Here is a 27,139-nt window from a genome sequence, read left to right on the forward strand (position 1 = left end):
CAAAGCTAGAATTACACTATATGGCCGTTATATTTAGATGTTTTTCAGGATGTGCATCATTTCTGTTTAAGGTGAGTTTATGCTGTTTTTCTTCTGGCCAGTAGAGGGAGACAAAGAAAAACACACGCTTTGATAGAGGTTTACGTAAGTGATCCTGATTAGATTTTCCATTGCAGAAGCAAGAGAGGAATCCAAATGATCATGAAATATCCCTCCCTTATGGCCACATAAAGTTTCAATAAGAAAACAGTGCATGTTTAGTAAGTCTGTGAAGTAAAAAAATAAATTAGGAAGTCAAAATACACCTTGTGCATGTCCAATGATAATTTCGTCTTAAATTAGTTTAATTCAATGTGAAGAATAGGACTGCAACACCTCAATGACCTAACCGTAGCCCTGTGATCTTGGTAACCGAGACATGACATTGGGAGTTCACGGGGACAAGCTCTTACAATGATTACGGTAGAGAAAGACAGCGGCCTCTAAATACCCCTCATAGGGGTATGTCACAGAACCCACGCAAATGGACTGCGCGGATGAGAGCGGGTTCAGCCGAGTACAGTGAATTCGGCAACGTGTGATGCGTTCTGGGGGTGATTGTTGTGCCCGAGACGCGACGAGTAATGCCAGATTCTGCCCCCTATCCTCGCGCGACCGCCTGTTCGTACCTTTTCCCACGTCAGTGGTGAAATCCACGGAATGTTCCATTAACAGGAACAGCTGAGGATCATGCCGCACCGAATATGGCAGAGATGTGAAGGATTATAAGAAGAAATGTCAGCGATTGAGATGCTCACAAATTAACAGTCAGGTAACGCGCGCGCTCATGTCTTCGCGTGGATGGCGTGCTTTTCTGTGGGTTTTCGTGGTCTTGCATTCATCGCACATAGGCTTCGGTGTGTTTTTGTATCTTGTCCCCCTAAGCCTTGAGCCCCTCCTTGTTTTGTTGCTGTAATGCTGTAATGTTTACATTGGATTGGAAGTGCATGGATGGATTGGACGCAGGTTTTTGTCCCCTGAGGTTTTCTCACATGTGCGTGATTTTGTGCACGCGCAGGGCAGGTTTCAATACGGTCTAAAATATTTGAACGATTTTCAAGGGAGGAAGGTTACATTGTGGTGCTCTCTCTGCAGTGTGCTGCAAAACTCCTCCTGGTCTGTGCGTGATCAAACGAATTCACTTATAACAGTTATTCTGTTTATTTAATTTATATAGAGAAGAAATGCTTCAGTATGACCCCATACTTCTGGTACTCTGCTTCCTGCACTAGCTACAGAATATGCTGTATTTTCCCCGAGAAATAAAAATATATAGCCTATATATTGTTTGTGATTTTGAAGTTTATAAACTTTAGTTTATAAAGTGCATTGGACATATAAGGTATTACTTCGATCGCCCCTCAGTTTTAATAGGCTTGTGTCTGATATTGGCCGGCGCGCCATTTGGCGCAAGGCTTATGTAACAGACTGGGCTGTGACACTGTCTCTGATGGAAAGGCAGATGAGAACTGCTGCTGCTGGATACAACTAGAGTTCAGACATGATGAGTTCGGTAAAGTTGGAAATATATTCACAGATTCGAACTTCCCGGATCAATAACTCATAAGCGAAACGTTGTTAAAAGACAAACAACGCCTCTTTCCAACCGCAGTAAGGTAGACAAAGAGCTACAAACTAATTTTCATCAAAACAAGCCGTCCTCCGAGCTGGACAAATAACATTGGTCTCTAGTGCAGCCAGCTGTGAGACGAGTGCGCAGGGACCGTCTACAAAGTGCAACACCGAAAAGCGATACAACAAAAATATTCAATAACTTCACTCTTACAAAGTGTAGTGTCACCAAAATCACTTCACACATAATGGTCTCCTGTTGATTATACTACAACACTTAGTTTGGAAAAATGTGCTTTTGCGTAATTTTGGGAAAATTTTTATTGGAAAAATATTCAATAACTTTACTCTTATGCAGTGTAGTGTCACCAAAATCACTTCACTCATCAATGGTCTACTGTTGGTTATACTACAACATTTAGTTTGGGAAAATGTGCATTTGGATTATTTTTGGGAATTTTTATTGGGAAAAAATATTCAATAACTTTACTCTTATACAATGTAGTGTCACTAAAATCACTTCACACATCAGTGGTCTCCTGTTGGTTATACTACAACACTTAGTTTGAATAAATGTTCTTTTTCATAATTTTGGGAAATTTTATTAGGAAAAATATTAAAAAACTTTACTCATATGCAGTGTAGTACCATCAAATTCAGTTCACACATCAGTGGTCTCCTGTTGGTTATACTACAACACTTAGTTTGGAAAAATTTGCTTTTGCATAATTTTGGGGAATTTTTATTTGGAAAAATATTCAATAACTTCACTCTTATACAGTGTAGTACCATCAAAATCACTTCACACACCAGTGGTCTCATGTTGGATATACTACTACACTTTAGTTTGGAAAAATGTTCTTTTGCATAATTTTGGAGAATATTTTATTGGAAAAATATTCAATAACTTTCCTCTTATGCAGTGTAGTGTCACCAAAATCACTTCACACTTCAATGGTCTCCTGTTGGTTATACTACAACATTTAGTTTGGAAAAATGTGCATAATTTTGGGGAATTTTTATTTGGAAAAATATTCAATAACTTCACTCTTATACAGTGTAGTACCATCAAAATCACTTCACCTATCAATGGTATCATGTTGGTTATACTACTACACTTAGTTTGGAAAAATGTTCTTTTGCATAATTGTGGGGAATTTTTTATTGGAAAAATATTCAATAACTTTCCTCTTATGCAGTGTAATGTCACCAAAATCACTTCACACATCAGTGGTCTGCTGTTGGTTATACTACTACACTTAGTTTGGAAAAATGTGTATTTGCATAATTTTGGGGAATTTTTATTTGTAAAAATATTCAGTAACTTTCCTCTTATGCAGTGTAGTGTCACCAAAATCACTTCACACATCAATGGTCTCCTGTTGGTTATACTACAACAATTAGTTTGGAAAAATGTACTTTTACATAATTATGAATATTTTTCCCAATATAAATTCCCCAATATTATGCAAAAGCACATTTCTCCAAACTAAGTGTTGTGGAATAAACAACTGAATACCTTTGATGTGTGAAGTGATTTTGGTGACATCACACTGCATAAGAGGAAAGTTACTGAATATATTTTAGGGGTGTGTAGCGAAGCCATTATCTGTATTTGGATCTGTCTCTGTATTCGGATAGAACCGGGTGTGGGCGGGGCTTAAACCGGAAGTGCGTCAAAACTAAATTAAACACCCATTTTACATTTAGAGTTTCTATTAATAAAATATGCCTTGTATATGCATTTTCATAATAATAGCCTAATAATAATAAAAAATAATATTTATTATTATTATACAATTATTATTTAAAAAAATATTATTTCATTATATTTTTTCTTACCAGATGAAGCTGAATTTGTAGGCTACATTAACTGTGGAATATGTTGTGGTTTCTCCTGGTATTTCAGATATTAATATCTGCATGAAATAGTATTTTCGTTTGACTGTGCATGTATAACAACATTATTCTGGAGGCAAGAGGTGTCAAGCAAAATGTGAAATGTCAAGCACACATTTTGCAGTGAATAATAAATAGAAATTCAAACATTAAATTAAAATAAAATCAATATAGCCTACAAACAGGTGAAAGTCACGTAAGTCTATCAGGAATTTTTACGATAGGACACCATTATTTAGTTAAATAATAATAATAATGTTACATTTATATAGCACCTTACCAGAGTTCAAGAACACTTCAAATTTAGCACAGTTTAAAGAAGAAGAAAAAAGACTGAGTTTCAGTTTCTTCATTTTACATAAGGAGGAATATTCCTAAAAGATGAATACTCTGTGGATCATTTAAACCTTTATGGAGCATTTGATCTTTTTTTCAGAATAAAGTCTTAACCAGTTAATAAATTTAATTGCTGATGTGGATATAAATGTGGTCAACTTTAAGAGACGTATAGACGAGCTCTGACGTGAAATCATCACTTCAGGTCGGGAATTTAACATTGCGCTCAGGTTTTGGCTATAAATGAATACATTACGTGTGAATCGTGTGATACAATAACATAGACATTTCAAGAAGTGGAACGTGTATATGATGTTGTATCTTAATTAATGTTTCACTTGACAAGCTCCAAATGTGAACAATTAACCAAGACTGAGACAGCACCCTTCCGATCTGAAATCACAACGTCCGCATTTTCATTCATAAGGTTTACACTTTAGAAATATTGGCTGCACAGATTCATACATTCATTGTAATTTTGGATATGTTTATTTAAAATGTCGCTTTGTCCTTGTGCTTTTTGGATAATCAGTCATACAAATATTTGTGATATTATTCAGATGAATCCATAATTTGTTTTGAAGTCATTATTTGTGCCTTTCCAAATAAGGTATTCGGCTTCGGGCACATCCCTAATATTTTTCCCAATAAAAATTCCCCAAAATTTTGCAAAAGCAAATTTTTCCAAACTAAGTGTTGTAGTAACAGGAGTGTAACAGGACACCATTGGTGTGTGAAGTGATTTTGGTGACACTACACTTTGTAAGAGTGAAGTTATGTAATATTTTTGTAGCATCGATTTTCGGTGTTGCACTTTGTAGATGTCCATGCGCACTTGTCTCACAGCTGGCTGCACTAGAGACCAATGTTATTTGTCCAGCTCGGAGGACGGCTTGTGTTGATGAAAATTAGGTTGTAGCTCTTTGTCTACCTTACTGCGGTTGGAAAGAGGCGTTGTTTGTTCTTGAACAACTCATAAGTGGAGTTATTGATCCGGGAAGTTCGAATCTGTGAATATATTTCCAACTTAACCAAAGTACATAATGCTCATTCTCCTTTTTCATGTAGTATAATATAAAAGAAATTACATCATCTTTTAAAAACAATGTTTACAAAGTGCTTCATATTGAGTATATTGCCTATACACATGCAGATATATATACAGTTGCAATAAAAATTATTCAACCCCCCTGACCAGCAATACGTTCTGGTGATGTGAATTAAAACACATCAACTAAAACTTCAGTAAACAGTGAAAGTACGTTTTTAATACATATTTGAGTAATTTTGAGAACAAAGAGTTCAGTTTACCCAAATTTTAAAATAAAAAATAACTAATTCTCTATACAAATGCCATGTTAAAAATTCAACCCCCTTTAAATTCAGTCATTTTTGGAGCATCCTTTACCTTTAATACCATCAAATATAAATGTTTCAGGTAAGTGTTCTCAGGCTTCGGGCACCTCTCTATTGGAATTTTTACACATTTCTCATGAGCAAAAGCTTCCAGCTCATTGATATTCTTTGGTTTCTGTGCTGCCACTGCTTCCTTGAAATCCCAACAAAGATTTTCAATGGGATTTTAATGATGGACTGAAAGGGCCATTTAAGGACATTCCACGACCTATCCCTGAACCAGATTTGGACAACTTAAATGTATCCTTGGTGTTATTGTCTTGCTGGAAAGTCCAGTGATCACAGAGCTTCAATTTACACACTGAAGGCATCACATTTTTCATGCCAAAATGGCCTGATACCTGATAGAATCCAGGAGGTCAGTCACATAGTCAGGATAGCCGTTTCCTGCAGCCACAAAACACCCCCATAACAGGACTGACCCACCTACATGCTTGACTGTACATTCATACATTTTTTAAATATGGTACAACAGCAACCTTCTTGGGGTGTGGAAGAAAGCAAAACTTCACCAAGGGAAATGTTGACTCCAGTTGACTGAATATTCAAGAAGTAATTAGGAAAGACCACTAAACTGAAAATGAGTTTTAGACCCATGGGTCAGCAGTACGTCTGGAGTAAGATGACAAGGTGATGACAAGAACGACACCATCCCCACAGTCAAGCATGGAGGTGGGTCAGTCATGTTATGGGGTGATATGCATCTGCAGGAAACGGCTATCCTGACTATGTGACTGACACCATGGATTCTTTCAGGTATCAGGCCATTTTGGCATGAAAAATGTGATGCCTTCGGTGTGTAAATTGAAGCTCGGTGATCACTGGACTTTCCAGCAAGACAATAACACCAAGGATACATCCAAGTTGTCCAAAATCTGGTTCAGGGATAGGTCGTGGAGTGTCCTTAAATGGCCCTTTCAGTCCATCATTAAAATCCCATTGAAAATCTTTGTTGGGATTTCAAGGAAGCAGTGGCAGCACAGAAACCAAAGAATGTCAATGAGCCGGAAGCTTTTGCTCATGAGAAATGTGTAAAAATTCTAATACAGAGGTGTCCGAAGCCTGAGAACACTTACCTGAAACATTTATTTGCTGTTATTAAGGATAAAGGATGTTAAAATAACAGTCAGTATCTGGTGTGACCACCAGCTGCATTAAGTACTGCAGTAGATCTCCTCCTCATGGACTGCACCAGATTTGCCAGTTCTTGCTGTGTGATGTTAACTCACTCTTCCACCAAGGCACTTGCAAGTTCCCGGACATTTCTGGGGGGGAATGGCCCTAGCCCTTACCCTCCGATCCAACAGGTCCCAGATGTGCTCAATGGGATTGAGATCCGGGCTCTTCGCTGGCCATGGCAGAACACTGACATTCTTGTCCTGTTACTTGCTTGCAGCAGTGATTTAGTGAATTCCTCCAAGAATTTTTGTAGACATCACTTCAGATCACAATGTGAAATCTTGGTTTTGTTTGTTTGCTGCTTGTTGGTGATTTGACATAAGTCATAAATGGCACAGCTTGCTGTTAAAGAATTAATAACATCTTCAAGAATATTCCAGGTTCAATACAAGTTAAGCTCAATCGACAGCATATGTGGCATATTGTTTGATTTTCACAAACATTTATTTTGACTTGCCCAACCTTTTCTTTAAAAAAAAGCAAAAATCTGGGTAACAGTGCGGCCCTTACAATGGAAGTGAATGGGGCCCATTTTTGGAGGGTAACACAGAAATGTGAAGCTGAGAATTTTATAAAAGCACTTTCATTAATTTTTCTGTTAAAACTTGTCTATTATTTGAGCTGTAAAGTTGCTTAAATCATCATTTTTACAAGTCGTTTTAGAGTTTGTTGTCATAACATCGTCATGGCAACGAAGTTGTAAAACTGGCTATAACTTTACACAAAAAATTTAGTAAGTGATTTTATCACACTAAAATCATGTTTGCATGCATATTGTTTACGTCTTGTGGTTATACTTTTGAAGAAAAAAAAAAATTTTAACGTTCAAAAATTGGCCCCTATTCACTTCCGTTGTAAGGGCCGCACTGTAACCCAGATTATTGCTTTTTTTTTTCTTTTTCTTTTTTTTTTTTTAAAGAAAATGAGGGACAAGTCAAAATAAATGTTTGTGATAATCAACATTGTCCCAAATGCTGTCGACTGAGCTTAACTTGTATTGAACCCAGACCATTAATTTAATCTTTATCCTTTAATGTAATGAAACATAAAGGGGAGGGTCAACATTTTAGAGCAAGATGAATAATCAGAAGTTCAAGGAGAATAAGAAGAACTTTCTCATTTGCAAATAGCAGTTTGTTCCAGCCCTGATCCCAACTTAAAGTTGAGATGCTGATTGAATTGATTTGAAATGATATTTACCCTGGGCTTTGACATGAATACAAGCTTGTTTATAAGGAAGTCATTCATTAGATGATAATTTACCACATAGCTGTGTTGTGGGCTGCATCACCCTTGGCCAATAACTGCTACATTTTCCTTGTGACAAACTACTTCCCCCTTATCAGAGACTACACATGCAACCTCGAAATGGCACAGTAAATCATTTCCCATGACATGGCATCGGATTTGGCAGAATCCAAGTGCTCTGCCCAGGGCCGTAGCTAATGGGGTGAAAGGTGGTAACGACAACACATTTTAAACTGTATTTTTTCATGTGAATAACATGAGTATACAGTCAGGGGGCCAAGAATCCTTGCTACGGCCCTATTATGGTTTGTTTAATGCACTGTCTTTTTCACAACAAAAATGATCTGTGACTCCATCTGTTGGATAAAAAAAAAAAAAAAGAAAAACACAACTTTGTACTAACTTTAAGTTGAGAACAGGGCTGGAGCAATTCAACCAGACATCAACAACATCTCTAAAGTGACTGGCTGCCTCGATCTCTTGCGTGTGTTTAGAATAGAGGAAGAAGGCGTGGCTATACATGCACACAACCACAACAATATTGAACATCACACAGGACCGAAAACACGGAGCGAGGAATGTCACAGATCAGACATAGCTTGAGTGCATCGGATATCCTAATAATAAAGAAAACAACAACTGCATGGTATTGCAAGTTTGTAGGCTCACAAGTGGAGATAAGTTAACAGATGTTCGGCTGCAGAAGAATAGAGTTTCCTATGCTGGAGATCAGCGCCTATTCAACATCAACAACCTTAAGCTCGTGGAAGTAAATGAGGAAACGGAGGAGACTTCCTTATGAGCCATGAGCGTTTGCTAGTTTGTCTGGACGATTTCTCTCGGAACACTGTGCAAGTTCACGAAACCAAACAGCCTGCGTCGTTGTTGGTCGCCAACAAACATCGCGTGGACGAGTCGGAAACTCGCGCCATTGAAAACAAGTAAGCTCGGCTGGTACGTTCACACTTTAAACCCACAGCTGTCGTTTGCTACCTTAAATACAACTGTAAACAGTTTGCTCTCCAAACATTGCTTTAAAATGTTCAAATGGCTCAGATCTGGCGTTTAAACCAAGCTATGTTCCCTTTGTCAAACGGGCATCCCTGCATTTCCTGTTTAGGGCTTGGGGATTGTCTGCTCAAGCTATGTGCTAACGACGGTAGCAGCGAAGGACTTGAGAAGTGAATGCTATTTGTTTTTATTCAACGCACAAGCTCAGTGCAACCGAGAAATAGTGTTTACTGAAGCATGAGTGCAACTGTGGATGTTTGCACGAGCCCCGCGCGCATATGGAAAACTTCGGCCTCGCGACTCTTTTGTGCTATTGTTGATGTGAGCTGCTGGGCCACAGTGACACTTTGAAGTGGTTTATACATGGGGGATGTGCGCACCCGTCGTGTCAAATATGAATCGTGTTTAAATCATATCGCACAGCCCTTATACATTATTATTGCATGTGAAGGACGCAGGGTAGTGCTGTGTTTGGTGGCGCTCCTTTGTTGTTGCTTTGTCTGTGTCGGAGCACATGGCACTCCACGCTTTTGTTGTTGAAGTTACTGCTCCCCCTCTTCGTGGCATATCAGCGCTGTCTTTCCCTCAAACACGGGTTACCCTTTTCAGTTTATCAACAAAGTGTATCATTATGTTGGAAAGTGTATGCATGCTTACAGAGGAGATATACGAATGAATGCATATTCGGCCGATTGTGATAAGGAATGATCAAAAATGTAGGCTAAAAATGTTTTTCTTCATTCTACATTTTTCCATAATGGTCTCTCAATTTTTATCTTATAGTTTGTGACAGAAATGGTTTAGAAATGTGGTATTGCAGGCCACGCAGCCTTCTGGTATACTAATACGATTACACTTGTTTTGAACCAATGGCACAGGCCATAAAGAAATCCACTAGTGAGCAGCTTGTTGAGGCTAATGTTGGTGTATTGCTTTAAGATCGTTCCATCTAAACGTTTTTAGTTTAATTAGAGAGAGAAAAAAAACGCCTAGACTATTTTCATACCCACGAAATGCCTGAAAACTCATACTAAAATCTGATATGGCCATATGAACATAGGCTGTATACAATTTTAGATAATATAGTTAAGCAAATATGTACAATATATGTCAAATTCCACTAGTATTTGGGAACATTTTACATATATGAAAATTGCAATTTTTGTAGTATTTTGAAATATATGTTGCATATATGTACAAGTATGTGACTTTTTTTTTAATATCAGTGAAACCCATATATGAACATTTTATTTGTGTTTTGCATATAATGCCATATTTCATATAATCTGTGTGGGAATCAATGTCAGGGAGTATTAAAGTTGTGTGTTCCAGGCCTGGAAAAATCATGGAAGTTTTTATAGTGAATATGCTTCTTTTTTTATTTTTTTTATTTTACAGTTTGCTTTTAAATATTTAATCAGCTAGTTCTTCTGTAGAGTAAATAATTATGTGATAGTGAATCAATCTTTTGAGTAGGTTATTTTCTATGAATCAGTCCCAGATAGCACACGTACATCTCAGAGATGTGTGTTTTAGATCTTTTCATCTGGAAAGCATCACAGTCTAATTAACATCTGCTAAACATCTTAAAAAGATCAGATTTGAAAACATTCTAAATCATAAATGTCTCAAAGACATCTGATGAATGTTTTATTGACATCCGAGAGGAAATGTCTTATAGATGTATTGCAGATGAGCAAACAACCTAAAAAATACTTCTTCCAGGTATAAACACACACATCAAATAAACGTCTGGGTGATGTTCGTGTTCTATTAGGGGAAACAACTGGAAAGGTCAATGGAAATTCAGTGGTCAGTGTGCAAACTCGGTAACCTTGGGTCAGTTTTTTTTTAATAACCTTAGGCTAAGATAACCCTGGTTATGCTTCATAATCTTGGTTTAAAGCAGTGTAAAATTAAGTGAAATGTTGCTTTAACCCAGGGTTAAAAAATGATTAAATATTCAGTAGTCTGAAATGCCTATAAAATACTTATTCCTTTCTCAATTGTTGCATTAAATGTTTATTGTTTGGCTAGTTATTGTAACTATTGCACTGAAATTGTCTCTCTCTGCTGTACAAACCCACAGAACCTCTTTGTTTTTCTATTTCTTGTGTTTTGGACAGAGTTACGACAATTACTCTGTTAGAGGTTGTTTGACACAAGTGCCTCTTGCAATACTGGTCCCCCACCCCAGGTGTGACTCATTCGTACAACGTCACAAATGCGACCATGGGAAGTAGCAGTGAGTAGGCGGCCAACAACAGCCCCTTTAAACCAGAGGAGGGTCATCGGGGAGCCTTGCATCACCCCTCTGCACCTGAGGAGAAGGTGAGATTCCCACTGTGTTCACTTTGATGCACAAAGTGATCGCTCGTTTAATCTGATTTCTGCAAAAAAAAATTACAGCAGCCAAAAACAGTTATACATTTTAGTATATATTTTGTTGGTAGTCTATAATTGGAGGTGGTGTGGCCTAGTGGTTAAAAAATCTGGCCTGGCAACCAGAAGGTTTTAGGTTCAAGTTCTGTAAGGAGCAATCCATGAGCTATCACCATTGTTTTCTAAATTTTTGATTTATTTTTAGTTGGCAATCTATAATTGGAGGTGGTGTGGCCTAGTGGTTAAAAATCTGGGCTTTAACTAAGAGGGTTTATGTTCAAAATCTTCAAAGAGCAATCCATGATCTATTGCCATTTAAAAAAAAAAAAAAAATCAAAAAATTTAGTTGATAATTTATTCATGTAATGCAGTAAGTTCATTATTGCATTACATTACATGTATGCATTTGGCAGATGCTTTTATCCAAAGCGATTACAGTGCATTCAGGGTATACATTTTATCAGATTGTGTGCTCCCTGGGAATCTAACCTATGATCTTGGCATTGTGAGCGCCATGCTACCAGTTGAGCTACAGGTTGTGTGGGCTAGTTATTAAAGATCTGACCTGGAACCAGAAGGTTGTAGGTTCAAGTCCTGCAACGAACAATCCATAAGCTTTTGCCATTGTTTTATGAATTTTGGACATATTTTTTGCTGACAATCCATTATTGAAGGTGTTGTGTCCTAGTGATTACAAATTTGGGCCGATAACAAGAAGGTTGTTGGTTCAAGTCCCGCAACGACCAATCCATAAGCTGTCGCCATTGTTTTATGAATTTTGGACATATTTTTTGTTGATAATCCATTATTAGGTGGTGTGTCCTAATGGTTACTAGGGCTGGGTGATATGGCTTCCGAATTTATATCTCAATATTTTTCAGCAAATTGACTATATTCGATAAACATTTTGATAATGTTATATGTTGTGCTTGAAATGTTTTTACTCTGAAATAGCATGAAAGTTTTTTTTTTATTTTTATTTTTATCAGAATAACCATCATTTCATCTAAACAGCCATTGTAGCCATGTAGATTTAATATTTCAAAGGCATTAAATACAAATCTATTTAAAAACAATGAAGGCATGTTTCCCACAGTTTTTCACTAAATGAACACAAGGAAGAGTAAAATGTAATCATTTTCATTGATTTGCACATTTCTACTTATATTTAACATACAGTTATATATGGATGCTTAATAAAAATCATATTTACCTTCATATAGTTTTACTAAAACATTTTTCTTTGTGAATGAACTAGGTGTGCAAAAACTACTTCACTTAATTTTTGGAAACCAGATGAATATTGCATAGTACTAAATTATTACTGTGGAACCCAGTCAAGTTTATTATTATATTACAATATGAAATTATTATTATTTTCAGGATAAGATTTGTTAAAGATAAATTAATATATTTCTGTCCTATTTACTTCACCCTAAACTGGGGTTTTTATTTTGACAATGCATGTGCAGTTGTGTTTATTTCACCTTCACCAGGAGCATTTATTATGAAACGGAAAGGGCAATGTTTGTGTGACAGTTCTGAGTTTCACATATTGTGAACCGCTGTCAAACTGCCCTTTACTGTTCCACATTTGTAGATTTGTATAATAACTTAATAACGGTTACTAATTAATGTTTTACATGAATGCTTGAACCGGCAGTACTTCACAATGCAGGTGAACTGCTAAAAACACGTGCCCATGTGACCTGCCACCCCCACACGTGCACACAGATCAGCGCGGCGCCAGTTTATTCTGAAGCGCACAGACCATGTTTATCTGTCTTTTATCGCATCGTTTGGCTGTTAAATAATCACATATGATCATACCTCCATTTTTATGTTATTTTGATTAATTATACAGCCTTGAAGGATCATGAAATTATTCTACTGATGCACTCTATGAAACTTAATGGCTAAATAAAAGCCTCATTAAAATCATTGCGATATTCATAATATTGTTGAATTTTACATCATCAGCAAAATCATCGTGATTATATCGTGGATTTTCATTGTATCATGCAGCTTTAGTGGTTAAAAATTTGGGCTGATAACGAGAAGGTTGTTGGTTCAAGTCCCGCAAGGACCATTCCATAAGATGTCGCCATTGTTTTATGAATTTTGGACATTTATTTGTTGTTGTTGATAAACCATTATTGGAGGTGGTGTGTCCTAGTGGTTAAAAATTTGGGCTGGTAACAAGAAGGTTGTAGGTTCAAATCCTGCAATTAGCAATCCATAAGCTTTTGCCAATGTTTTATGAGTTTTAATTATTTTTAGCCTGTAGTCCATAATTGGTGGTGGTAGGGCTGGGCGATATGACGATATATATCGTTGCGATGATATAAAGTGTCAGTCGACAGAGATTTTGCTATATCATGATATGTAAATATCCATGTGCGCAGCGTGACTGTCTATCAGTGGACATGCTTCACGTGAAACTGAAACCAGGCTTGAGCGGGGAATGAATTTGCCGGTTATTTGCCCACGCTGATTTAAAGCCAGATTCACTTAAGGAATTCTGCAGATCAGATAACGGCGCAAATGCGCCCACAAACTCTATTTTGCGGGCCGGTTCTGAGTGCTCTACTGCTAAGGATACAGAATTCCACTGTGATCTGATTGACACACACTGCTGGGACAGAGTCACTGTGATCCAGACACCTGGATCATCTCTTTAACTTGCAGTGGTGCGCTTGACTGCACCGCACATCTGTACGTCTCCATCATTTGATGAGTTTTTGCTGATGCGATCAAAAGAAAAGTTAAGTAAATGAAGGGGAGCTTGTTATTAAAACAGGTTACTGTTTTACATCTTTTCATCTGGTTACATGTTACATCTGGTTCACAAAAGCTGACACATTAGAAAAATGTAATCTGCAAACTGTCGTGCGACAATAATCACTTGTGGTGATACAAACAATCTGATTTAACACCTTAAAATGAAGCACGCTAAAGAATATTATGAAAGTCAAAAGATGCGCTCCACATAAAATCTTATTTCTTTTTTTATCCTCTTTTCTCCCCAATTTGGAATGCCCAATTCCCACTACTTGGTAGGTCCTCGTGGTGGCGCGAGGACAAGTCTTAGTTGCCTCTGCTTCTGAGACAGTCAATCCGTGAATCTTATCACGTGGCTCATTGTGCATGACACCACGGAGACTCATAGCACGTGGAGGCTCATGATACTCTCCGCGATCCATGCACAACTTACCACGTGCCCCATTGAGAGCGAGAACCACTAATCGCGACCATGAGGAGGTTACCCCATGTGACAACCCTCCCTAGCAACCGGGCCAATTTGGTTGCTTAGGAGACCTGGCTGGAGTCACTCAGCACACCCTGGATTCGAACTCGTGACTCCAGTGGTGGTAGTCAGCGTCAATATTCGCTGAGATACCCAGGCCCCCATAATTTTTTTTTTTTTTATAAATATATTTTACATATATTTTCTGCAAGACATGATATTTTCGTTGTGTGTTTTCTACTAAAATTATGTAATATTTTCTTTGTTACTTTGCTTTGAAAAGATCTTCAGTTTCTTGTGGAAAGATTATAATAAAACTAGTCAACAACATATACTGAAATGTGGCATAATTTAAAATTCAGTGTCATGGTAAGGTTGATTTAAAACTGAGTGTTTATTTTATTTTAACTGTGTCAAGTTCTAAATAAAGAGACAAATATGTAAGAGGAAGTAGTTTTCATTAAAGTATTTATTTCACTCACTATTTCCAAATAATATAGGCATTACAATATGGTTATTTATTATGTGAACCGATTTTTATTGGTTTTCCAGAAGAAGAAAAAAATAAAATATTGCGATATACACTATATTGTTATTGTGATATAAAATTTCTCATCATGATATACCTTAAGATTTTGGACATATTGCCCACCCTTAGGCAGTAATATGGCATAGTGGTTAAAAATCTGGGCTGGTAACCAGAAGGTTATAGATTGCAGTCTCGCAAGGGTCAATCAATGAGATACCGCCATTGTTTTGTAAATTTAGGAGAAATTGTTTGTTGATAATCCATTAATGAAGGTGGTGTGGGCTACTGATGAAATATCTGGGCTGGTAACTAGGGTTGCGGGTTCAAGTCCCGCTAGGAACAATCCACAAGCTATCGTCAATGTTTTATGAATTATGGACAGATTTGTGTTAATAATCCATCAATGGAGGGGGTTTGGCCTAGTGGTTAAAGATCTGGGATGGTAACCAGAAGGTTGTAAGGTCAAGTCCCGCAACGAGCAATCATTGAGCTATCGCTAGCGTTTTAGGAATGTTTGCCTTATTTTTAGTTAGTTGTCCATAATTGGAGGTGCTGTGGCCTAGTGGTAAAAATCTGGGCTGGTAATTAGAAGCACCTACAAGGAAGTAACCTACATTTTCAAGTCCCACAAGGGGCAATCCATAAGCTTCTCCTTAGTACCTTTGTCTTTAACCCAGCTTGTTCAAGGGGGATTGTCCCTGTAATGTTCTGTTTGGAAAGAATATTACAGGGACAAATGTTCTGCTTGGGGGAAAAAATGCCTGTTAAATGATTGCTTACTTGCATTATTTGTGTGTCCATGTCCTAGTCCTCAAGTACGACATCAGTGGGGGCAGCGAGATAGACCTGCTGTGCACACTTCCCTGCATCAGGATGAGAACTTCCACCACCCGGTCTTCTCCCAGCATCAGCAGATTCCCTTAGATGAGTCCAGGCAATATAGCCACACCAGTGCACCTCCACGTATGCTGCATACTGCCACACAACCCCCCCAACAGAGCTCCATCATGGTGGATGTTCATGAACAGGTATTAGCAGAAAACAAAAGGATATTCATTCATACATCACAGCAAATATATCAGTTGTTTGTTTTGACCCTGATATTAAAGAGTCTACATTGATAATCTGGGTTTCAAAATCTACTTTATACCTGAAAATAAAGAAAGTTTTAGAATTTGGACATTTTTTTTTAAACAAATAAACATTATGACAAAATAAAGAAATATAAGATTCTGCAGTATTTCTAGGTCGCTAATACAGTAAACAAATTTGTGACATTGATCACATTCAATTCATTCCACTGAAGCACGCAAGATGCTCTTTAGAACACTCTCAAATCATGCTGGATAACATGGATCATTAGGCTTTGCACAAACTTATGGAGTCCATGCCAGCTTGAGTGCATGCTGTAATCAAGCAAAAGAGGAACACACTAAATACTAAAATTCTAATGTTAATATTCCAATTCAACTTTTCACTAATATGTTTATTCCGATCAAATATTTTGCAATGAAAAAAAAAAACTACTAGCTCTCATTGCGACTGTACAGTTTATTTTGTTGTCCTAATACCACATTTCGAATGAAATAAGACAAATGCAAATAGATGCATTTTCACAAGTAGAATTTTGAACCCCACTGTTCATGATAGATGTAAAACCAATATACAAATGTCTTTGATGTAAATATTCAAATATAAGTCATGTGTTTTTAACAAGTAACAAACTTTTTATGTTGTCCTTGAAGATGCATCAAGGATCAGTTCCGATATCTTACACAGTTACCACAGTGACGACCCACGGTTTTCCCATCCACACCGGGCAACCTATCCCAGCCTGCAATGCTCAGCAGCTCCCAGCATGCTCGGTAATGTTCAGCGGACAGCTCTCTCTGCTCTGCTGCCTTCCTCCTCCAGTGAGTTTGAAAAGGAAGAGCTGGAATGTGTGGAAGTTTGTGTTGAGCACACCTAATGTCCCATCGCTCCACTGTGTGTGTGTGTGTGTGTGTGTGTGTGTGTGTGTGTGTGTGTGTGTGTGTGTGTGTGTGTGTGTGTGTGTTTTTCCAGGCAGTCATTATGCCCCCCTGTCTTGTTAGCCAAAGATGTTCCCTTATAAATGTACGTTCTGTACGTCCCTCTCATACTTACATGCAAGGCATTGATTCAAAGCTGCATTTCACAATTTGATTATCATACAGTTATTTTTTTTAATGCAGTTTTCAAGGGGCCTTGAGCAAAACCCTATATTTGCTTTTTAAATGCTATTTTTGGCATTCTAACTGCAAACGAATAAGCATTTGGAGTAGTTGATCTTTGACATTGGTATAAGAGATAAGTGCAGTTTTTTTTACTAATTTTATCATCTGCACTGTTAAAAGTCATTGCATTTGTGTCAACATACCCACCTCTGTATTTTTCATGTGGCCATAGTGCAGTTCAAGTGTCTTAAATTGTGCTGGGGAATGCTAAATATGTTTTTAGCCCTGTTTGCCTTAAAGGCACTTGAGCAAATCAGGTGTCTATAGTATATGCACAGTAGTCTCAGCCTCAGACAGAGCACACACAGACTGCCCTCGGTCTGTTCACTGACTGTATGATGCATATTGCAAACAAAACTGAGCCTAGAGTCGTGTTAACAAAATACTGAGTTGATACAGTAGTTGAGACATTTAGTAGCAAGTAAATATCCATGAGCAGAACTGTAAATTCTGATTAGTTTTTTAGTAGTTACATCTGTGAAATATTGTGTACTTTGTATTTTATGTGCTGTACTGTTTCAGAACAATAGTTTTCAGAGAATGCTGTACTATTATTTATTTTTTTCCGCACCCATTTATTTTTTTTTGTGGTATAATCTATTTTAGATAACCCTGCCCCTAAACTGCACATAAAAACAAAATAAACTGTGATTGATCATTTTACAGGTCAGTCAGACTGCGCTTCCTGTCTAAGTGGGCGTTTCTTGGACAGAATAAGTGGAAATGTGGACCAGACCTTATGCTCTTTAGTCAGTGATATTTGTTACAGTCTGAAAGCTGTTGTATACTAATGCCTTTGAAATGCTGTTGAATGTGAATCTCTCCGTAGATTGCTAAAATGCATTTGCGGAATATTGGAAATGTGCAATATATTATTGGTGAGAGTATATTGGCATGTTTCCTCGCCTGTATTAAAAGCTGATCCTTTGAGCTACATAACAGATTGTTTTCTGTTCAAAACAGCGACCAAATGCTCATACGTACCAACTTTGAGTGCATTTATGATTAAAGTGACAAATATTCTTTGTGTCTCTTTCTCCCTACAGCTCATTCAGGCCTGCACCATGCAGCACCTGCCTGTCTCCTATCAGGCATTTCCACCATTAATCTCCAGTGAGCATTTTATCCTGCATCCCAGTCCTCCAGTGCCGCCCCACCAGCCGCCTCATCTGCCCCCACTCAATCAGTTTGTCCCCTTACAGCCCCAGCACCCACGCATGGTGAGTGCAGTTCAGTTTTTTTTTTTTTTTTTAATGTAAATGGTAATTAAAAATGTTTTTTACCTGGAGCTGGTAGAGCATGGTGCTAGCAACGCCAAGGTCATGGGTTCAATTCCCAGGGAACACACAGTCCGATAAAATGTAAACCTTCAATCCGCTACAAGACACTTTGGAAACATTCATCTGCCAAATGCATATGTAAGAAATATATACAAGGTTGCCCAATGTGATAAAGATGTAGTTTAAAAGAAGTTATTTTTGGGGGGGGGTCACATGACAACAAAATTACTACCTCTGGATGTCGGTTACACTAAACAACTTTAATTTGGGGGGCTCTTTTTTTTTTTTTTAAGTGTATAATACTTCAGAATACAATTGTTTCACTGCATATTTTTTTAAAAGAAATAATAAAAGATTACTCCAAACTACTTAGGACAACACATCTTTTTTCAAGATTTTCAGGTTTTAATTAAACTTATGTATTTATTTATTTTTTTACACCACTTAGACATTTTTGTCTTTAAGCCCCAGAAAACTTATCAAAATGACTTAGAACTCAGAAATTCAAAACTTGTTCATCATAGTAGAGGTGTATTCAAGTAATTGTTTTGTGTGAATTGCATTTTTAATGTATTTTTGAATCATTTAATAGAGCTGCACAAAAAGCGAGCTTCACGTCATTGACCATATATTTCTTTAAAAAAATATATATATAGCTTTTCAGTTTTTATTATGCTTAAAATGAGTCCAGGAGTGATTTGTGGGTTGCATTTTAAATGAGTACGCTGAAAAGTTTATTATTTGTGGGCAGTGATTCTATGCATTATGGTGCCTTAAAACTCTTCAACTCTGCTGACCCGCCAGCGGGTCGAAAAGTGGGTTCTATGTTGCGAAAAAAGTTTACGCTTAAAATGAAGTCTTCGAATAACTCAGGCATATGTGGTATCGTTTGAAAGCTTAGAATCTGAACTTTTCATAGATCACTCCTGCATTTTTTACATAATAAAAAATAAGGCCAGAAAACATTTACGTAACACATCAGCGCCACCTACAGTTCATGTGGTAGAAATGAATGAGCACATCTGTGAGGGCTAAAGTGCATTTATGAGTGGAATAAAATAAGACTTTTTGGAGAGAGATGGAGTGAACAGAACCATAATTACATGCTTACAAACTTATGACAAAAAAAATAAATAAAAATAAAATTCTATTTATCATAGGATTGTAAACATTTACAATATTATTTATGAATAATTGGAGTCTTTTTTTATTTGGGGGGTGGGTTTAATAAATTAGACCAATATTTGGCAATTAATCCACAGTATGTGTAAATGGTCAGCTTTAAAATTTTAGTGTGAAAAATTGCAGGCAGCAGCCCAAAAATACCCCAGAGTTGAAGAGGTTAAAGGGGTCGTGCCATGAGTGTAACAAGTTCACAGGAATGAGGAAGCAGGAGACAACGATTTTCAAACTCTGACCTTTTCTTTTAATCAGAAGACACGCTCGCTTAACAGCGAAAAGTAAAACAATGCAAATAACAATAAATTCAAAAGGGGGAATTAAATCAGGGCAGCGTTCAGTATAACGGCAATGACCAACACACAAACAGCTTGTCAGCTGGGCTCTCTATCTCTCACACTGTGAGGACTCGCCCTTTTATTTCCCCCGTCTCTCACTGCGAACACAGAAACAAGCAATCACCAGCAATTCATTTCAGGTGAGAACCCTTACCGCTTACTGTCTTCCAGATGAACGCTCGATCATGCCCTCACCTCCACAATGAGGAATCCAATTTTCCTTGATATTTTGACATATAAGTAGTCATTGCACTATAAAAACATACTGTTAGTTTCAGAACTCAAAACTGTCTCTCCAGCCCAAAAAGAGCATTTATTGTTTCCACCCTACAAAAACAACTCATTTTAAAATCGGCCCTATAGTGATGTACAGGGTTCCCATGGTCATGGAAAACCTGGAAATATCAGGGAATTTCCAGGCCTGGAAAAATCATGGAATTTTCTAAAATGTATCTTTATTATGCCCTGTCCTAAAACATTTAATCAGGGTGTTATGTTGCACTGGATTAAAAACACACGGTGAAGAGTTTAAAATATAGGCTATCATGTTATTTAGAATACCTGACCAATTATGGTGCTTTCACACTAGCATTTTGGTGCACACACGAGTTCAAATAACGTCAAAGTTCGGTTCGTTTGGATAATGTGAACGCTGTTTTCCGAACTTGGGTGCACACCCAGGAACCGCACCCGCGTCCGCTTGAGAAAGGTGGTCTGGGGTATGGTTCATGTGAACTCCAGGACAGTTCGCTGCCGATATAAATGCAATCATATCAAATCATGGAAGTGAACCACTTGTGATGATGTATAATTCACGTCTTTGCAGGCTCCCGATCGAAATGATTATGGTATAATGCATTTCTCATACCTGCTTTTGTCCAAATAAATCCCCTTCAGAGAGCAGCTCACATTTTTCACATCTCTTGCAACGTATCCACTGGCTCGCGGCAGACAAATGCTGATATTCATCATATTATTGCACATGCAATGCATCCGTGGGAGACAAACACAAGTGTCTTTCTTTGCATGTAAAGTTTTGGTGGTAAATCCAAAGAGATTAATACTTGAATAGTCTTCTTTAGTTGCCTAGTTACAGTGGTAAACGGCTGCCGCTTATACTCACGTTAATGACGTAATCGGACCGTGGTTCGGACCCAAATAATATGATGTTAACAGAGACCCTCCCACTTTAGGATTCACGCAATGTGTTCGTATGGATTAAATTTAAAAGTAGATGTTTTCAGTTAAACTTATCAAACAATGGTGTGGTTTTGTTTTTTACTAATTTGCAATTATGTGAAGGTTCGGTGCCATTTTCAGAATGAACTGCTAAATGTTTGGGCATGGAAATTAGCTTTCCAATTCATGGAAAAGTTATGGAAATTCATTGGTTGAAAAGAGTGGGAACCCTGGATGTAGGAAAGCAGTGGTCATTTGAATAGCCCCGCCTCCACAACATACGTAATCGTCGTGGTGAAGTGAGCGGCTGAGGTACGTTATTTCTGAAAGTGGTACTATTGTTACTGTAGTTTGCTTTTAACCAACAAAAAGATTAAGATGTAAGGAAAGGTCCCCAGAGTATGTTGTGTTCCTCATTGTGGAAAAACTGCATCTCTGCATAGCCTTCTGAAGGATCCCAATGTTAGAAATGAGTGGCTTATTTAAACAAAGTTTAAATGATATGTTGGACACATTTCTCTAAGGATTCTTGAGAAATATTATGATTCAGACTTTGAAAAGAAACTTATATTAAAAGATGTAGCAGTTCCAACTATGACTGTAATGCTGGTGAGTAAAAATATATATATATATATTACACACACACTACTGTTACATCTGTCTACAGTGCTGTGAAAAAGTACTTGCCCCCATCCTGATTTCTTGTTTTTGTGTAAATCTCATACTAAATTGTTTCAAAACTTCAAACAAAATCTAACATAAACAAAGGCAGTCTGAGTAAACACAAAATACAGTTTTTAAATGATAATGTTATTTATTGAAGCAAAAACGTTATCCAATACCAACTGGGTCTGTGTGAAAAAGTATTTGCCCCCTTACTAGTTACTAAATCCCCAAATCTATGAAACTGCATTCATAATGGGATTCAGCTGGACCAGACACACCCAGTCCTGATTACTGCCAGCCCTGTTCAATCAAATCAACACATAAATAGAACTTTTTCAGCAGCATGAAGTTGGCTAAAAAGTCTCACCCGGTAGCAAAATATGCCAAAGGAAAAAGGGACGAGGGAAAAAAAGTGATTGAAATACATCAGTCTGGGAAGGGTTACAAAGCTATTTCAAAGGCTCTGGGGCTCCAATGAATCACAGTGAGAGTCATTATCTCTAAATGGAGAAAACTTGGCACAGCAGTGAACCTTCCCAGAAATGGCTGACCTTCCAAAATTCCTCCAAGACCACAGTGACAACCCATCCATGAAGTCACAAAAAGCCAAGGACAGCATCCAAGGAACTGCAGGCCTCTCTCGCACCAATAAAGGTCACTGTTCATGACTCCACTATCAGAAAGACACTGGCCAAAAATGGCATCCATGGAAGAGTGGTGTGGCTCAAACCACTGCTAACCCAGAAGAACATTTAAGGTTCGTCTGAATTTTGCCAAAACACACCTTGATGATCCTCAAACTTTTGGGAGAATGTTCAGTGGACTGATAAGTCGAAATTGGAACTGTTTGGAAGACAGAGGTCCCGTTACATCTGGAATAAATCAAACACTGAATTCCACAAAAAGAACATCATACCTACGGTCAAGCATGGTGGTGGTAGTGTGATGGTGTGGGGATGCTTTGCTGCTTCAGGGCCAGGGCAACTTGCAGTAATTGAGGGAAACATGAATTCTGCTTTCTACCAGAAAATCCTAAAGGAGAACATCCGGTCATCAGTCCGTGAGTTGAAGCTCAAGCGCAACTGGATTATGCAGCAAGACAATGATCCAAAGGATAGGAGTAAGTCCACCTCTGAATGGATCAAAAGAAGCTAGATTAAAGTTTTGGAGTGGCCTAGTCAAAGTCCTGATTTGAACCCGATTGAGAGCTGTGGCAGGACTTTAAATGGGCAGTTCATGCTCAAACCCTCCAATGTGGCTGAACTAAAGCAGTTCTGCCAAGAAGAGTGGGCCAAAATTCCACCACAGCATTGTGAAAGACTGATCTCTAGTTTTCAGAAGCATTTGGTTGCAGTTGTTGCTGCTAAAGGTGGCACAACCATCTATTAAGTTTAAGGGGGCAGTTAGTTTTTCGCATGGGTGATATAAGTGTTAACTTTTTTGCTTCACTAAAAAAATATATATTTGAAAATTATATTTTGTTTACTCAGGTTGCCTATTTTCTATCTCGTTTGAAGATCTACAACAATTTAGTATGAAAAATGCACAAAAATAGAAGAAATCAGGAAGAGGCAAATACCTTTTCACAGCACTGTATGTTTGTTTGATATGTAAGGAATCATATAGGCTGACTTTTTTTCCCCCACAAAATAAACCATGATCAGCACACCTAGGTGGAGTGGATTGTGCTTACTACACTGTTACTTACAGAAAAGCTAATTTAATACCATATTATGACTATTTTTTGTGCAAAAACCTTTACTAACATTGTAAGTAAACCTCAACAAAAATAAAGTAAAAAAAAAAAAAAAAGCATCCACTAGCATCGTCAAGCGGAATTGTCAGGCTTATCAAAAAGAGCAATTTATGAATAATCCCACAGTGTTTGTACTTTTTAAGGGAATTAACCTGTGAATGGCTTACTTATAGTGGTCTCTGCATATTAAGATGTGATATGAGAAAGTATTTTAACATCGAAAAAAGGACTTGTATTGTGATTACTATTCAGACTGAATAATTAGTAATCCCATTACAATCTAGAAAAGTAATTAACAATTAGTAAATTATTCCTTATTTGGAGTAATAATTTCCCATATGCTGAATGCTGTTGTGACTAAATGACAAAAAAAAAAAAATGGTAACAATGGCATTAATCTAAAGGGAGAGAAGTTTTGTTGTTACGGATGTGCAAATATTTTTTCCCTTGTGTGTTTAGCCTCTGCAGAGGGTGGATAATGAATTGGATCTGCGAGGAGACCAGCATCCGTTAGGAACGTTCTCTTATCCTCCAGCCCACCATCCACCATCAATGACCCCCTCTGTCCCACTCCAGTTCCTCCCCCAAGAGCCCCTCCATCAAGAGCTACCCTACGGAGTGGTAAGAGTCATATCAATCATGTCCTCACATCACAATTCAAACACTGATTCAAATGAGCAGTATTTGCATAAATAGGTAATGATATTATGCAAAAGGTTTAAGAAGCAATGCCCTTAATGTGCAGAATAATAAAGATCTAGTGGTCTGGTTTAGTAGTTCAAGACCTGGGCTGGTATGCCAAAAGTTATAAGATTCAAACCCCTAGTAGCTTGATTGGTGAGCTATCACAAATGTGCCCTTGAGCAAATTCACTTTTAAGTGAAATTTTTGCAAAAATGACTAAAAAAGGAAGGATGGTCAAGACAAACTTGGATTTTGGCTTGATAAAACCTTGTCTGAAAGTTTCAGAGGCCTTAAAGGTTGAAGGTTGTATATACTAAACAGCGTTGTAGTAGGAATAGACAGACGGATGGATGGATAGAACGATAAATGATTAGATGGATGGATAAATGGATGGACGAACAGATAGATGGATGGATGGGCAAACGGATGGATGGACGGACAGACAGATGGACATAGATGGATAGACGGACAAAGGATAGATAAATGAATGGATGGACTAACGGATAGACAGACAGACAGGATATATACTGTAGATGGATGGATAGACAGATAGATGGACAGAAGTATAGATGGATGGATGGGCGAACGGATAGATATACAGACAGAAGGTTATATAGGTGGATGGACAGACAGATGGATATAGATTGATGGATGGAGAGATAGACGGACAAAGGATAGATAGCTGAATGGATGGACTAACGGATAGACAGACAGACAGACAGGATATATAATGTAGATGACGGATAGACAGATAGATGGACAGAAGTATGGATGGATGGAAGGGCAAACGGATAGATAGACAGAAGGTTATATAGATGGATGGACGGACATAGATGGATGGATAGACGGACAAAGGATAGATAGATGAATGGATGGAATAACGGATAGATAGACAGACAGGATATATACTGTAGATGGACAGACGGACGTACGGATAGATAGATGGACAAATTGATAGATCGATAAATAGACATACGTGTGATGACAGACAGATGGATGGATGGACAGATAGATGGATAGATAGTTAGATAAATAGGTAACAAGATTGGATGGATGGATAGACAGATGGAAGGCTGGACGTATAGATGGATGGATGGTAGGGCTGAAATGATTAGTTGACGTTATCAACAACATCAACAATAAAAATTGTTGACACAAATTTTCATTGACGAATAGACGTTTGATCTTATTTAATGTAACATAAGATCAAATTAAACTCTAATGATGATGCGTGAGAGCAGCGCTACAGCTCGCGCCTGACTGAGGAAGAATTACACAGCTCACAGTCCAGATGCACTCTAAACTTTCCAAACAGCTTCAGGTGATGTAGATCACAAAGTATGAGGGAATTATAATGCAAAAATAAGTAAATACAGAAGCACTCTCATTGTGGAATGAGTGGAGCCAGAGCTCTTTAAAGGAAACACCCCAGCATTACATCTTTAATCCAGTTATATTTAATGCGTTATAGCTTTATTAAAGTTCAAATAATACGGAAGCAGATTATGTAAATAACTACAAACTCTGAAACTGGCATTTCTCTGTGCGGTCAACGCCTCTCATATGAGTTGCACGAATGTCCCGATCTAAGGAGGAGAGATTGAAACTGCACCAGCTGAGGCACACTCTGTCGCTGGGACGCTCGTCCCTCGAGCGCGCACGCTTAATGCTGCTAGATTATAACGTGATGGCTCGCGACTTATTGAATCATAATATATGCGTCACTGTGCATTTCTTATCATGAAGAAAATTGGCAAGAGAGTTTGTTTTTTTGTGAGTTAAAGATGGATTGAAGTGAACAAAAAGGTGAGAGAGGTAGTCTTTATACACTGCAACAAAATACATTTTGTTTTTGTTTTGGCTAAAACTCCTTTAAAACAACGTACATTTTCTTTAGCAGCTATACTGCAGAAGAATTTTTTTTTATCTGAGAATGTTGAATATAATATTAAAAATACAAATATTTTAAAATCTCTAAAAATCCTTTAAAAAGATGCATTCACCTGAGAAGCAGCATATAAGATATTTAGACTCGCTTTTAGAGAATAGATCTTGAATATAATATATTTTAGAAGTATAACAAAGTGAAAAAATACATTTATATACAAAATACACTTATATTTAAGAGACATTCTCTTAAAGCAAGTCTCAATATCTTATTTGTTGCTTCTCAAGTAAATGTATCTTGTTTTAAGGATTTTTAGACAATTGTAAATGGAAAAAAAGACAAAAACACTTGATGACAATAGGATTTTTTTACTGAATTAAACTTAATAAAAAGTATTTTTCCCTTTAATTCAGTGAATGTCATTTAGAGGTATTTTTAAAAGATGATTTTGTGCTCTTTATTGTTAGCAAGCACGTTTAATACAAATAATCGGTTAAGAGCTAATGATTAATCGTTGCAATAATTGCTGAATAGTCGAAAAACCGTTCTAATAATCGCTAGATTAATCGATTATCAAAATAATCATTAGTTGCGGCCCTAATGGATGGATAAATGGAGGGAAAGATGGATAGCATAGAGTAACAGCATAAAGGTGTTGTAATTTTTTTTTTATTTTTTTTTTGGAATGGTATGGAATGCAGAAAATGTTTGTTGTACCTTAGGGATAAATAATTAGACGGATGGATAAATGGACGGATTGATTTGATCTGATTTATAGATAGATAGATAGAGATAGCACTAAACCATGTAAACAGCAAAAAATGTGACCGCGGGCTGAGAATGTTATTTTGCTACTGTTTTGTTTGACAACCGTGAGAAGACGCACTGCTCTAGTTCGGTGTTATGGAAAGAGGGGGCATGTCTTATTTAACGGCTCAATCTCGTGGAAGTTCCAGAACGGCTTTAATTGCTTACAGCTCCTTTAAAGCTGGTGAAAGGACTTGTATGTGTATACATTTGAACTGTTTGACAGCTGATGTTCAAATTCACTTGTGC

The 27,139-nt window shown here is 37.4% G+C and overlaps 1 protein-coding gene across 4 annotated transcripts in view; it reads left to right on the forward strand.

The window, feature by feature from the left end:
• Positions 1-507: 507 nt before the first annotated feature.
• The window catches only part of LOC127412833 (RING finger protein 44), a 36,481-nt gene continuing 9,849 nt past the window's right edge, over positions 508-27,139 (forward strand). Inside the window, exons 1-6 of one of the 4 annotated variants that reach the window (XM_051649488.1) lie at positions 508-811; positions 10,827-11,031; positions 15,667-15,886; positions 16,604-16,771; positions 18,160-18,333; positions 23,971-24,132. In XM_051649488.1, coding sequence (XP_051505448.1) covers positions 10,925-11,031; positions 15,667-15,886; positions 16,604-16,771; positions 18,160-18,333; positions 23,971-24,132 — 831 coding nt within the window. In that variant the 5' untranslated portion in view covers positions 508-811; positions 10,827-10,924. Of the gene's footprint in view, positions 812-8,061; positions 8,644-10,826; positions 11,032-15,666; positions 15,887-16,603; positions 16,772-18,159; positions 18,334-23,970; positions 24,133-27,139 lie in introns of those variants that run through there. The other 3 variants (XM_051649486.1, XM_051649487.1, XM_051649489.1) reach the window with 3 other exon arrangements.

This window comes from Myxocyprinus asiaticus, chromosome 22 (genome assembly GCF_019703515.2).
Source record: "Myxocyprinus asiaticus isolate MX2 ecotype Aquarium Trade chromosome 22, UBuf_Myxa_2, whole genome shotgun sequence".
Taxonomy (NCBI): Eukaryota; Metazoa; Chordata; class Actinopteri; order Cypriniformes; family Catostomidae; genus Myxocyprinus; species Myxocyprinus asiaticus.